This window comes from Vespa velutina, chromosome 11 (genome assembly GCF_912470025.1).
Source record: "Vespa velutina chromosome 11, iVesVel2.1, whole genome shotgun sequence".
NCBI lineage: Eukaryota > Metazoa > Arthropoda > Insecta > Hymenoptera > Vespidae > Vespa > Vespa velutina.
In genome coordinates, this window is record NC_062198.1 from 5053639 (window position 1) to 5068008 (window position 14370).

The window sequence follows — 14370 nt, forward strand, 5'->3', positions numbered from 1 at the left end:
TATATATATATATATATATATATATATATATATATATTATATATTATATATACATATACATATACACACACATATAATTTTTTTAATATTTAAATAACAAATAAAAATGATACAATCAGTACTTGTTAATTAAAGTTCAAAAATTATCGTCGATTACGTCTTATTTTTTCACATGCTATCAAAATTTAGGTTAACGTGAAAATTAAGAAAAATAAGAAAACGTTGATGATAAACGAATATTTCTTTAATATGTACAATTCGATTTTATGCTTGTAATATATTTAAGAAGTGTGGCATTATGAAAAAGTAGGAATATGTCATTTTCGAACTTTACATGTGGGTTTTCATTATGTATCAGTTTTTACAATAAGTATTATGAATAATTATTTGGTATAAACCTTAAACAGATTTAAAAATTACATCTTAAAGTTCAATCTTGGAGTTGAATTTGTAGACGAATTCCATTTAAGGATTTTATACCATACTGTTGGCGCCACTCATATTTACTATTTACTGCTCTGAGGAACTCGAAATTGGGTCTAAAAATAAAAATTTTATATTAGAATCTACGTTAAAATTAAACCTTTATCCATTTATGACAAATAATCGTACAATGATGATAAAAATTCAACTGCTTATAAAGTCATTTTCGTCTTTAGATATAACACTTTTATTGTCATCTTCATTATGCTCTTCTTGCTCTTCTTGTTCTTCTTGCTCTTCTTGATCGGACATTTCCTCCCAATTCTCATCTGATTCACTCTCTAAGTCTACCTCATCCAAAGCCGGGCCTTCGTCAGATGAATCTGTGTATAACAAAACGAGCAAAAAATTAATACGAAATATAAATTATGTTTTTCATATTTAATATAAGATAATAACAAATCAAAATGTTTTATACATAAAATGTTAATTATAAATTCTGACCTGCATCTTGATAAACAAGCAAAGTGTCCTCCATTATATTATTGTCTTGTTCTTCTTTGCTTCTGGTAATTTGTCCGGTTATAAGCGAAACGCGTCCTCTTAATCTTGATATTTGTGTCAATAACATTAGCTTTGCATCGATTAAACTCAAAATTGGACTAAGTGATTCTCCAATATTTGGATGTGATAGGAAGTGTGCTGCATGCGTTGTTATCAATATTTGTAACCACATAGTAGCAATCTTACTCCTAAAATACATTATTTTTTGAATTGCTGAAATATTCTACGATTAACATAATAATGAGTAATTGACAATAAAAGATATCTTACGGATATGTTTTGCCTTGTAACATTGCACATAATTCTTTAAGCAAAGGTGTTATTGCCTGGATAGGCAATTTGGCAATAGTGTTCCTAATTATTCTTTCATTTTTAGTAAATAATACATTATTTAATATTGTCCTATCTTTGCTGTTTAATCCTTGCATTAACAACTGTATCATATTAGCTCCTTTCGAAGGAGTCCTGCCTATAGCATTTGTTTCTACATTCAAACTAAGATTTTCCAATCTATCTTTCAAAGGTAATTGAGAGCCTGCTGAACTGGTTCTATTTCTTTTTATTGCTGTACTCCCTGTTCCTAGATATAACAATCATATTTAATTTAACAAATGAAAATAATTAAATTTTAACAAATAAATTTATATATTACCAGGCGCTAGATATTCTACATTATCTTCTGTAATGGTGGCTTTTACTTTTGTAACTGATTCTTCTTTCCTTTCTTTTGTTCTTTTTACTTCAGAACGTATTAAATACTGTATTTTATCTGAAAAGTCTGGTGTAACTTTCTCAAATGTCGGATTGATGTAAGAACCATATGCTAATAATAATTTTTCATTTTCTATCAATGTTGCCATAAGAATAGGAATCTGTTGTATAGTTTCTTTCTGATGTACATCCGAAGCAACTGCAATAGTCAGTGTAGGCTTCAATGGCTTAGAACGTCCATTAGGTTGATATTTAAAGATATGTGCTTGTCCTGACCTAGTAATGGCTAATACCATCACTTGAGACTCATCATTCACATGTACAGAAACAGATAAAGCTTCATCTTGCATCGCTAATGTAGCCATAGGACATTTATCATTTTTGGTCTAAATAAATTGAAAACGATATAATTAATAATAATTCTATCATACTGGATGAATCATATGAAACGGATTAGTCATATTTATTGCTTAGTTATTGATAAAAATTCCAATACAAGAAAAATATAAACTAAATAGTTTTACAGACATTAACTATGAAATCAAATAATAAATATAATTTATCCATTTTATATAATTCATCTCATATAATTTTTATTGACATAAATGATAGTCTAATATATTGTGTGACGTACTTCATCTAAAGCCCATATACTAAGATATCCGTCTTCACATGCTCCGCTGATTAAATAACTGGCGTTTTTGTTCACTGTTATTGGATTTAATGAAGTAACTTGACCAGCATGTCCAGTAAAAGTCCTAATGATTTGTTTTGTGGACAAATTCCACCATTTGATTATTCTTTCTGCAGAGATCATAGATTTTCCATCTTGCATCACTGCTAAGGCTGTAACTTTCGCTTTACCAGATTTCCACTTACACTTTATCCCATTTTCTTTAATATTCCATTCAACTATATGATAATCATCAGCGGCTGTAAATAAACCACAATTTGCCGACCAAGTCAAAGCTGTTACACATGAAGAATGGCCATTTTCTAATTGACCACAAACAGTAGCAGCTGCAGTATCATATAAAGTGATCTTTCCATTTACAGATCCCATAGCAATAATTCCTTTTTGTTCTATTTCTTCTGAGATCAACTTCCTTCTGCGTTTCTTCCATGGTGAGAGCTAAAATGATATTATAAAGAACTCTATTAATATAAGATTAATTGAGAAACAATAAAATTATTATACATTGTGGTATAATGAAACAGATTTTCTTAAATATTTAAAATATATCAATGAAAAGATATATATATCAATAAATATTCTTTGTAGAGCTAATATAACCTAAATTTATCCTGTTACAAATATCTATTAAATCGAAAATCTCATAATTATCGAAGAAATGAAACTTTATCCATACATAGTTGTTATAAAAATTATTTATAAGAAACAATTATACAAAACCAATGGCAAATCAAAATAAACATACTTATTGACATAATTAAATTGAAAAATAAAAACCACATGGCATACCGACGTGCTTGTTGCCTGAGTATTTACGGAGATCCAACATAAGACACTACATGGCGAATAAAGATGTAAATTTGGTACGTATTCTTGCTTGAGTCTGCTCGTTGCTACCTCCCAAATCTTCAATTTTCCATCACTGCCACAATAAGCAAAATATTGACCGTCTTGAGAAAACGTGGTACAAGCCGCGTTCGCCATTTTGACCGCTACTAACTTTAACTGCCTCTATATCGGCGTCGTATAATGTGTAACTATTATTTTTAAATTTTAAATATCAGATTATATATAAATTTCAATAAAGGTATGTTAATAATTATGAACATTTAGTTTACATTCTTAAATTTATTGATAAAATAGAAGAAATAAGCTTTCAACGCTTACACGTTTCAACGTATATTTTACAACGTTTATACGTTTCAACGTATACTACAGAACGTATACACGTGCTAAATTTGACTCGCATAGCCAATCGCTTTTTATCCCTACTTTTTCTTTTGTTTCTCTTTAACGTTTCTCACTCCCACCACATACGAATCACTCTGTAGGAGTTCTACGGTATTATATTCTATTTACAAATAAAAGATTTTAACATCTTAAAACGCCTATCTCTTAGCCAATTTTAATTCCTGTTAATGTTTCATTTGTTCATTGATAATATTTATACTTTATTCTCATTGGTTAAAATACTGTAGTATACATATAGTTTTCTATAATTTAATTATCCAATTGTATTGTCTACATAGATGTGAAAACGTTCTCATTGGTCATTGTGATATTATAATTACGTTCATCAAAAGATGGCCGACATGTTTTGTCGCAAGTATCGTCTGCTAGTGTCAAATTTACGATAATTATTTTCATAAAATTAAACAATTGAATTTCTAAAGTATAAAATAATTCTTTTTTCCTTTGTAATTAATATCGTTCCTAATAACTTTATCAAATATGCTAATCTGTGATTTTATTTGTTTACTAACACTTTTATACTCATATTTTCATCAGGCAGGTTCGCCTTCTTGATACTAGATACTCATTGTAGTCAATTTATTACGGTTGATTCCATGTTTCTTTAAGATTTTAAATATATTATATTTTGTAATTTTTCTGCGTAATAGTCATTTTAAAGGGTTGTGTAGGAAACGTTATCTTTTGAATGGCAAAGTTCTTTTGCTTTTAAAGTGAAAAAAATCATTATCATAGTTTATGTAATACTGTCTATTATAGAATTGATCATTGTTATTTTACAGTATATTAAATAGGAGAGATTATTTATCAAATGAATAGTCTTGAAAATAATGAAAATATAATATCAATTTAATTTATGAGTGAAATATAAAAGATATGATATCAAAATGGTTAGTATATATATTTATATTTTTTGTATATTTATATTATTTTTGTATATCAATATTAACATAATTTTATTATATTTTCTATAGCCAATGATAACGCATGACGTTAAACTACCAGCTGTTGTTCCAGAATTATTATTAGAAAAGCATGCAGATTATCTTATTGCTTATGGAAACAATAAAGATGAATATGTAAGTAATACTTACATTTAGCCCTTTAGGCACTACACGCCACTTCCTGCTAGATACTCTTGTAGGATACGCCATTATGGATGCTTCTCAATAAGTAACATTTTAAGACAAATAACTACTACAGTGACTGAAATTCTTATCTGAAACTTGTATGCATTAATGTTACAATCAACAAGGGTTAAACAAGGGTTGAATTGGTTGAATTTTCACTTATTAACTTTTCAGACTTACTGTATGACAGAACATGTACGAATGTCTGGTATATATTGGGGCCTTAATGCATTAGATTTAATGGGTAAACTTGATCGTACCAATAAAGAGGAAATCTTAGAATTCATCAAACAATGTCAAAGTGATAGTGGTGGTATTTCTGCTAGCATACAGCATGATCCACATTTACTTTATACACTTAGTGCAGTTCAAATATTATGCCTTTATGATGCATTAGATGTAGTAGATAAAGATAAAATCGTTAAATATGTTAAAGAAAGGCAACAACAAGATGGTAGTTTCACTGGTGATATCTGGGGTGAAGTAGATACTAGATTTTCCTTCTGTGCAATTGCTACTTTATCACTTTTGGTAAGAAATTTTTTTTAATGTAATGTGATAACAAATTTATAATTCTAAAATTTATTTTCTCTATATATTGCAAACCTTTACAAAATATTGACCTTGTAATTTCAGAACCGTTTAGATGCTATAGATGTGGAAAAGGCTGTAGAATTTGTAATTAAGTGTATGAATTTTGACGGGGGATTTGGTTCTAAGCCTGGATCTGAAAGTCATGCTGGTTTAGTTTATTGCTGTGTAGGACTTTTATCGATAACAGGTAATGCATGTTACAATGGATATAAGAAAACATATATGCATATACAAGTTTTCATATACAAGTTATTTTTTTATATCTAGGACATTTGCATTTAATAGATGCAGATCGTTTAGCTTGGTGGTTATGTGAAAGACAACTTCCATCTGGTGGTCTAAATGGTAGGCCAGAAAAACTACCAGATGTATGTTATTCTTGGTGGGTTCTCTCTACACTCACAATTTTAAATCGTCTTCATTGGATAGATAAAAAACGTCTAGTAAGTAATTAATGTAAGAAAATGATATCATTAAGTAAAACAAAAAGGTGTGCAAATATCTTTATTTCTTGTACTACAGGTAGATTACGTTTTGACATGTCAAGATATTGATAGTGGAGGCTTTGGTGATAGACCTGGTGATATCGCTGATCCTTTTCATACATTATTTGGACTTACTGCATTGTCGTTATTGCATACTGATTATCCATTGAAAGACGTAAATCCCACTTATTGTTTACCACAATATGTAGTAGATCGTTTAGGACTCGTACCAACACGAGTGGATATATGATTCCATACATATATACATTGCACAATTTAAAAATAAGTTTAAATTATGTAACATTTAATTGTATTACATTTATGTATTATAAATCATCCATTATAAATCATAATGGAATATGGAATATAATTTTTTATGTACGACACTATCTTTTCTCTTTCCTATAGAATAACAAATTTTATTTCAAGAAAAGAGAATGAAGTAGATTATTAATAATACGTTGCAAGAGTTTACATGATGAATGATCACGATTTTTGTCCGATTTTAGTTATCAAAGACTCATTCGAAAGATAAAGATATTTTATACGAGGTTATCTTATCACATTTTTGGAAGATGTTAGATCTTTTGCAAAAATTATGTGTAATAATAAATAATTTACAAGAGTAGTTTTATTATGCTTGTTTATATCTTTCATGCGCATGCACCGCTTATTTGGGATTGATCGCTTCATAATTAATTGAATAGATTTAAGTATATCCTGTTTCAACTGTTTAAAATAATATTCTATTATCTGTGCGATTACTAACATGGCTTTCTACAATTATCAAATATTTGTACTTGATCGATAAAAAATTATTATTATTTTATACTATTATTTGCTCAAAAAATAAAACTGCGAAAATTAGACGGAATCTACTATAGCAGATTTTTCTCACTCTCGATAAAATAGGTATCTTAATATCGAATGATGGCAAAACAAGAATCTACATCAACGACTTATGATATAAAGGAATCTACTTTATCGAAGGTCACTAAAAAGATTTTTTCATACAGATTGGTGATTAAATAGGAATATACTTTACCGACTGTTGATAAAATAAGAATCTAATTAACCATTAGTCAGTAACAAAGGGCTCTGTTTACGATTTTCGTCCAAAAGTAGATTTCTTTGTTGTTGACGATTCAACGCAGAGAAGAAAAGAAAGTAAAGAAAAGAATTCCAGGGGATGCGAAGAATGGCGTACAAACTTGAGAATTATATAAATGAGAACGAGAGGTGAACATCTTGAATAACGTTCTGTCCGAGCATATTCAAAGTACTCAAATGGAGTTCGAGTTTTCTCTATTGAAACACGTATATCCTTATATATATTTAAATACATATTTCTTCTTCTTTTTCTTCTAATTATTATTATTATTATTATTATTATTATTTTTATATATTATTGAGTTATATATAATTATTATTATAGTAGTAGTAATAGTCGTAGTAATAATATAAGGTAGACTATTGCATAAGGGGAAACCACTAAAAAATAGCGCTGAGATTTCTTCCTCATAGATAATGTGAAAACGAGTTCATGATTTAATTTTTATTAAAGTAATATGTAACATATGAGTATTCTCTAATTATTATATTTAATAAAATAACTAAAAAAATCACTGAGCGAGACAAATCAGATTCTCCGTGTGAGCATTGTGAATGCGTTTTTTTACGTTTTGAACAAATCTGAGCTTTAATTTTCGCACACAAATAAAAAGGTAATCGGCTAATTTATGGAAAAAAAGAACACTAACTTTTCAAGCGTATATATATGAAAATCATAAATGGAGCTTCGTTTTTTACCGCGGATTTCATTATACTAAAAATGTTGAGAATATCAACAATGAACTATTCAAAGAAAACAAAGTTTTTTTAAAAGTTTGAAAGAACGATTTTCTCATTTAAATCTTTATTTTTAAAATGAGATCCTGTTTATCAAAATCGATTAAAAATTACGTCGTAAATTGCTAGCGTAAAATTTTATAATATCTGAATAATTAACAGATTTAAAATATCAATTTTGATGGATTCTCGTAGAAGGAGCTATTCGTAAGAAAGGAAATGAGTAAAATAAATGAAAATAAAATAATTAAATATACAAAATAAATAAATAGAAAAGCTTAATGAATTATCAAGTATCGTGAGTTCTATGATATCGTATTCAATCGGTCCACGTTTCTGACGGTAGTGAAAGTGCACACGTTCGTATGTACCCCACCTTTGACGATGAATAAACGTGCGTGCGCGGACATATTGACGTTAACTGGCCTAAGACCGGCCCGCGTAAAATGAAGCGGGGCAAAACGCGTTAGTCCCCGAACCAAGAAACTTCTCAACACAGAAAAGACAAATAGTTGTTCTTCGTCGATGTTAACGGGCCGTCGAATATTCTATCGAAATCGTATTGGTATAATATTAAAAGAAACATTAATCTATCAACATCGACAGAGTTAATCGAGAAAATTTATTATATTTATTATAGTCTTCCGTTCTCGATGGACCAATCCTCGAACGGTGCGGCTTGTTATCTAATCGAAAATAATTTCCTTTAAATCACAATTCATAGTCGTGTCATTAACTGCTTAACGATCTTGTAAATCGTCTCCCTTAATCATCGTTTATAGTCATCAGTGGTCGGTCACGTGCCGTTTGCTCGATGTAATTATTTTGCGATATCAACGAAGTAACGTACGACGAAACAAACGTGAAACATTGATCGTGTATGAAGTAATAATAATATATTATATATATGTGTATTTATTTATTCATCGAGTAAATGTAAAAGAAATATTATTAGATTATAAACCGATCGACACGTTAATACGACGTATGAAGAACGAAGAAATCTGAAGAAATAATGAATCGGAAAATGAGAATAATTTTAGCAGATCTATTTCTATTTGTAAGTATTGAATGACTTGATTGATTGATAAAATAATTATATTGTTTTATTAATGATATTTAAAGTATAAGAGGGTATAAGAATTATTTTTTTTTATTAATACTTTTGTCGCACATATTGACTGCTATTGCTTTCATTGCAAGTGAGTTGCAAATTTAGTTTATTGTAAACTTTACATCGCACAGGATAGAGGCTCATAATTATAATCATTTTTCATTACTTGTTTTCTTAGCGTCCATACGACAATCGATGAGTCGCTAATAGCTTTGGCGATGTCATGCGATGAGTCAAGGGAAAGAAAGATCATTAACGTAATACGAATTACTCCGTTTTGTATAGAGACGTTACATCAGAACTTGATTTTATCAATAATAATAAACAAAGAAAAAAAAAAAGAAGAAACATTTGCAATTAGAAGTATATTTCCATTTAACCGAATTTAATGGAAAATACGATAATCATTAACAAGGAATACATTGACAAATGATTCAAATGTTCATCGTCTTATCGTTTCATATCTATTCTTTTCCTTTCTAATATCTTGCATGTATTCTTTTTATCCTTAACTAGAACGAGTCTGCTTAATAGAGAAACATAATGATATTAACATCTTAATCATTATAAGTTCGTGATTTGTGTTCACCTCGGTAATGATTATAACGAGATATTCGAGCGAGTTTATATCGTTGAATCCGGGTTGAGTCACTCTTGGTTTCATGAAAATGAAACGACCTTGCAAGCGGCCAAAGACACTTTAAAAGTAATGAGCCTTCAAATCGACAGAAAGAACGACATCCGTTGTGTCTCATCTATGTTCATTGTAGTCTTGAAATTTTTTTTGTATTAATATAGATATGTTTAAATATAAATTAATTGTATCAATTTAAAGCGAATAATTGAGATGAAGAATTAAAGAAAAAAGTAAACGTAACAAAAAAAAAAAAAAACAAAAGAATAAAAATAAAGAAAAAAAGAAAATTATGAAAGGAGAAATTAGACCAAAAATATTATTTTCATGAGCCTTTCAAAAATCGTTTCATATTTTATATAACATTAATTTTAATATTAATGATTTAATATCAATGTAATAAATGAAAAAAAAAAATCGTAAGATATTTTTAGCTGGAACACAGGGTGAACCTTGTACGGAGTACGGTTGTCCTGGACGACCACAATACGAACCGTTCGTCCCAGCACCTCCAGGACACACACCGAGATGCGCCAAGCCAGGACAAACGTTTTGTGAGTCTTTGGATCATTATCCTCAGTAAGTAGAACGCAAGTGAAAATATAAATGATTCATCTCAAGTTAACACATAAAAAGATATGATGTCACTGACTTCGGGTAAAATCGAACGATGAACTATTACCTTTTTCGGTTAACCTTACTCGAGAGAAAAAGAAGTGAAGGATGATAAAAAGGAGAAAAAAAATTTAAGTCAGGCCCGGTTCCAAGTATTGAAATTCTTACGAACGTTTCCGAATATCGTGCGGCATACGAATGATCTTCGTGCGTGTCAAATCTTCCTTCCCGAAGGGAAAGTCACGGAAGAAATGGTGCCATAATTCGATATTCTTAACGTAATTTTATTTATGCCTTTACCTTTTTTCCTTTTATCCTTTTCTCGATATTCTTGCTAAAATAGAGGAAAAGGAAAAGAAAGAGAGGAAAAGGAAGAGAGGGAGAAGAAAAGGAAAAGGGAGAGAGAGAGGGAGAAATTGAAAAAAGAAGAAATTTTATTCGTATAAAATCGCGTAACTATTATGTAAAGAGGAACGAGGTCGAAGATACAAAGTTATCATTACGTACGAGCACGATATCATCCGTGAGTTTCGTAGTATGATCATCGGACCATGACCGTGGCCTTGATGTGGTCATGCTCAACACCTGTCGAGATAATTATCGAATCCGTTACGAAAACGATTCTCTTTTAAAAAATTGATCCCTTTTTATATATTTATTGTTAATTTATTTTTCAAACAATTTTTTTTTTTTTTTTTTTATATTCGCTTAACGTAATAAGTGCATATAAATTTTGCGATACTTCGATTATAAATAACAAAAATGAATAGGATTTTATTTCTCGAATGTTAATAACATTTCTCAATTTTTTATTCATTTTTCATAATCATTAGTCACGCATTATTCTGTCTGTCCTATATTATTAGCACATGGATAGAAATTCATTTGCTTAAAATAGTTTCGAGAATAAAAATGGGCCTGAAAGATCTATCGAATCGACAAAGATAGAAGACGGAAAGGAATTTCATAACGAAATTTCTCACGATGTTTTGTACCTCATGTAGACATGATAGAACATGGCCTGGTTTCAACTATTACATCCAAGATGTATGTATAGCTATGCTAGTCAATATTATTATCTCACGTGGCAAAGAGACAGGAGTCTGTTGGGAAAGAAAATCCATGCACGTTCAAGGAACCGTGTCTATTATATGGTCTTTGAAAGTGTATTTTTCTAACACATACACTCTTTCTCTCTCTCTCTCTCTCTCTCACTTTTTTAATTGAATATAATACTATTTCTTAATGTAGTTGTTTCAGATACATTCTTATCTAGTTCGTAAGAAATTTAATTCAACTGTAATATATTTTACGACGTCATAATTCTTTTTCTTCTTCTTTTTTTTTTTTTTTTTTTACAAGCGCATCTAATTTAATAAGTTTATAAAAAATATCATAACAATTCATTTCTTCGTACTTTTATTATATTTTCAAGTTAAAATTTAATCATTTAAAAATGTATCTTGTATTTTCCAATGGCCTTAAAATAAATTCATGCATAATTTATACAAATCAAGGTGTGACAATGTTCGATCTATATTTTTTTTCCTTTCTTGTTCTTTTTTCTTTTTTTTTTTTTTTTTTTTTTTTTTTATTGAAACTTCATAAGAGCAGCACAATTACTTCGATTTATTATTTTTCAACGCCTACGACTTCCTTATAAACGTGACAATCACTCAATGAAGAAATAAATTCATCGTGGTCACTATTCTTAGACCGATACATAGTGAAAGGCCATGCTTTCTTACTGCTTCGGAGAAGCGCGTATCTCTAGTCGACCTCCTTCTGATTCTTGCGGAAATAAATAAAAAGAAGTTGTGAATATTTTTAACAAACGAAACGGTAATCGAACGTGTATGCAATCACAAGTAAAATATTTCTAGCTTGTAGGAAGAGATATTTTGGTTAAAGAAATATCAATATTGAGTATTCATGAGTATTCGTGAATCAAACGAATTTAAAAGATTAATTCGAAAATATTCGAAAAATTAAGAAGACATTATTAGAAAAACGTTAGAGTAGAAAAGAGAGAGAGAGAGAGAGAGAGAGAGAGAGAGAGAAGGCAAGAGATTAAAGATTATTCTCGATTACGGTCAACCGTGATCGAAGAATACCGAGGTTGTATAACGGTCACGAATGAGAGAAGAAAATACATTATAGCTGTCGGCTATGAATTAAACATCGGAAACACCTTTTAACGATGTTTCTCGCTTCGGAGAAAGTTTAAATATCTATGTACAGCATACATCTTCGATATACTCAATTCGTTTTACGTAGATAACATTACGAATTTCTTGCCCTATCAATTTTTTACCATCGAATCTTTTTTTCTCCGATAGATGTCGTCGACAGAAAGAAGTCGTCAACTTTTTGACCCGATAGTTTTGAAAGTCTATGAGACGTTCACAATATGGAACGTTAACAGACATTTCTTTTTCTTCTTTTTCTGATCGCTAACGATTGAAATTCGAAATTAGCATATGTAATGTTTGTGTTAAGAATACGGTCAAAGTCTTTTGAATTTTTATAATCTTTATAAAAAATTGCTTCCATTGTCTTACCTTTTTTTTTTTTTTTTTATATTACAGACAGCTTATAAAATTCCTCGTCGATAAGTGTAGTTTTGACTTCAGTACGGCATTGAGAGATGAGTCTCATGAAGATTTCAATGCTTACAGGTTTGTGAACAGATATGAGTATTACGTGTATAACAGAATAATATTATAAATATATCTATTTATTTAATAAAATAAATGATCATATCAGTTCATCACCTGATTATCATCAAGGCTACGAGTATCCACGACAAGATACCCCTACCTTATATTCACAGCCTTTGCCTATTTTACCGTCTCACTATCCAGTAGGTAGGCAACCAACTTTATTATACGGGCCACCGTTTAATAGTACTCATCATAATGGGTAAATATAAACTTTTATGTTTTGCTTTATGTATTAATAATATGAAATACAATGAAATTATATTAACTCAGATACAAATATGCGGCACCTTCAAGACATGAGAGAAATCCACTTTTGGATGTAGAATCTTCAACGAAGTATCATCCACAACAACACTCAGAATATCCTATATTTTCTCAAGCGCCATCTTTGAAATCATTCAAGCAGGATCGAACGTGGTGGATGAACAATGGGTGAGACATTTATAAAGATTGTATTTTTAAAGAATTGATGATTTTATCGCGAGCTGTGTTTCGATTCAGATATGTACGTAGCAATAAAATGGCACCACAAACGTTCCACGAGAATCCGCTCTTACAGTATGTGAACCTGAAAACGGAACGAACGAAGAGGCAAATGAATACGGATACTGTCGCTCTTTGTCCAACTGAAGCGCAATACATCACACCAAAAGCTGCCCTTAACAATCGAGGTAACTGGATGTATGTCGTTAATCTTGCCGAACAGGACGACAAATACTCGCAACTCGTCAAAAGTGAAAAGTGTTCGTAAGTAAATATATCATATTTTTTGTTTTTAATATTTTATAAGCAATGAGAGTTTTTATGTATACTTTTATTTTTCATAGAACAAACACTTGCAATGGTTTATGCTCTCTTCCTGCTGGATATACGAGTACATGCCAACAACAATTTGTGCAAAAGAGACTGGTCGCATTAGAGGGAAGCGGAAATCGACTTTACACTGATATTTTTTGGTTCCCACATGGTTGCTCATGTCATGTTAGGTTTAACGGCTTATAAAGATAACATATTTATTAATGAAATTTAAATAATTACAATAACGAAAAGGAAAGAGAATATCATCATAAATTCCACCATTATCAGTATCATTATCACTACATTATCCTAGTGAAGTCAATAATAAAATATAGTATGAATAATTTAGTTATAATTAGAGTGGTAGATATTCCGAGAAGGGTAAAAAACTATGATAATATTGTGATCATATTTAATAAGATATTACTAAAAATCAATGTAAGCAATAATAGCAAATTATTAATTTACCGATAGTTAACATCACCAATGCGATACACAAAACAAATGGAAACTACTATACTATTTTGTAAGGTTGATCAACTATACGGTCGATAAAACAGTTCCTTACTATTATCAATAAATTGCACGGAAAATAGAACTGTATTATTACTATATTTGACTTATAAATCAGGACTTTACTATCAATCGATAAAACAAAAATCTACTATTACTGCCTGATGACAAAACAGGGATCTACTTTAGTAACTTATAGTAAAAGAAGGATGTTTTTACCATTATCTAGTGACTAGACAGTCTATTGTTGCAGCTATTTGGTAAATAAAACAG

At 29.9% G+C, this 14370-nt stretch overlaps 3 protein-coding genes across 7 annotated transcripts; 2 read left to right on the top strand and 1 right to left on the bottom strand.

The window, feature by feature from the left end:
• Positions 1-222: 222 nt before the first annotated feature.
• LOC124952948 (WD repeat-containing protein 43) lies at positions 223-3718 on the bottom strand. Its single transcript, XM_047503615.1, has 7 exons — positions 3182-3718; positions 2333-2830; positions 1640-2084; positions 1258-1567; positions 928-1175; positions 613-806; positions 223-539 (listed from the first exon to the last, which is right to left on the bottom strand). Exons 1-6 carry the CDS (start codon positions 3374-3376, stop codon positions 628-630), a joined length of 1875 nt encoding a protein of 624 aa, XP_047359571.1. The 5' UTR covers positions 3377-3718; the 3' UTR covers positions 223-539; positions 613-627.
• Positions 3719-4165: 447 nt separating this feature from the next.
• On the top strand, positions 4166-6222 carry LOC124952944 (geranylgeranyl transferase type-2 subunit beta). Of its 3 annotated transcripts, none has more exons than XM_047503609.1 (6): positions 4166-4533; positions 4618-4722; positions 4948-5304; positions 5410-5554; positions 5653-5810; positions 5890-6222. In XM_047503609.1, the coding sequence occupies exons 1-6, from the start codon at positions 4531-4533 to the stop codon at positions 6100-6102; spliced, it is 981 nt and encodes a 326-aa protein (XP_047359565.1). In that variant the 5' UTR covers positions 4166-4530; the 3' UTR covers positions 6103-6222. The 3 variants fall into 3 exon arrangements, with proteins under 3 accessions (XP_047359565.1, XP_047359563.1, XP_047359566.1); XM_047503607.1 differs by having other exon boundaries at positions 4187-4533; positions 5635-5810; XM_047503610.1 differs by lacking the exons at positions 4166-4533; positions 4618-4722 and adding an exon at positions 4729-4871 and having other exon boundaries at positions 5635-5810.
• Positions 6223-7905: 1683 nt separating this feature from the next.
• Positions 7906-14291, top strand: LOC124952765 (protein spaetzle 5). Of its 3 annotated transcripts, XM_047503100.1 has the most exons (8): positions 7917-8585; positions 8656-8760; positions 9873-10027; positions 12652-12741; positions 12830-12985; positions 13057-13218; positions 13288-13533; positions 13614-14286. In XM_047503100.1, exons 2-8 carry the CDS (start codon positions 8716-8718, stop codon positions 13786-13788), a joined length of 1029 nt encoding a protein of 342 aa, XP_047359056.1. In that variant the 5' UTR covers positions 7917-8585; positions 8656-8715; the 3' UTR covers positions 13789-14286. The 3 variants fall into 3 exon arrangements, with proteins under 3 accessions (XP_047359057.1, XP_047359056.1, XP_047359055.1); XM_047503099.1 differs by having other exon boundaries at positions 7918-8760; positions 13614-14285; XM_047503101.1 differs by lacking the exon at positions 12652-12741 and having other exon boundaries at positions 7906-8760; positions 9883-10027; positions 12928-12985; positions 13614-14291.
• Positions 14292-14370: the final 79 nt, after the last annotated feature.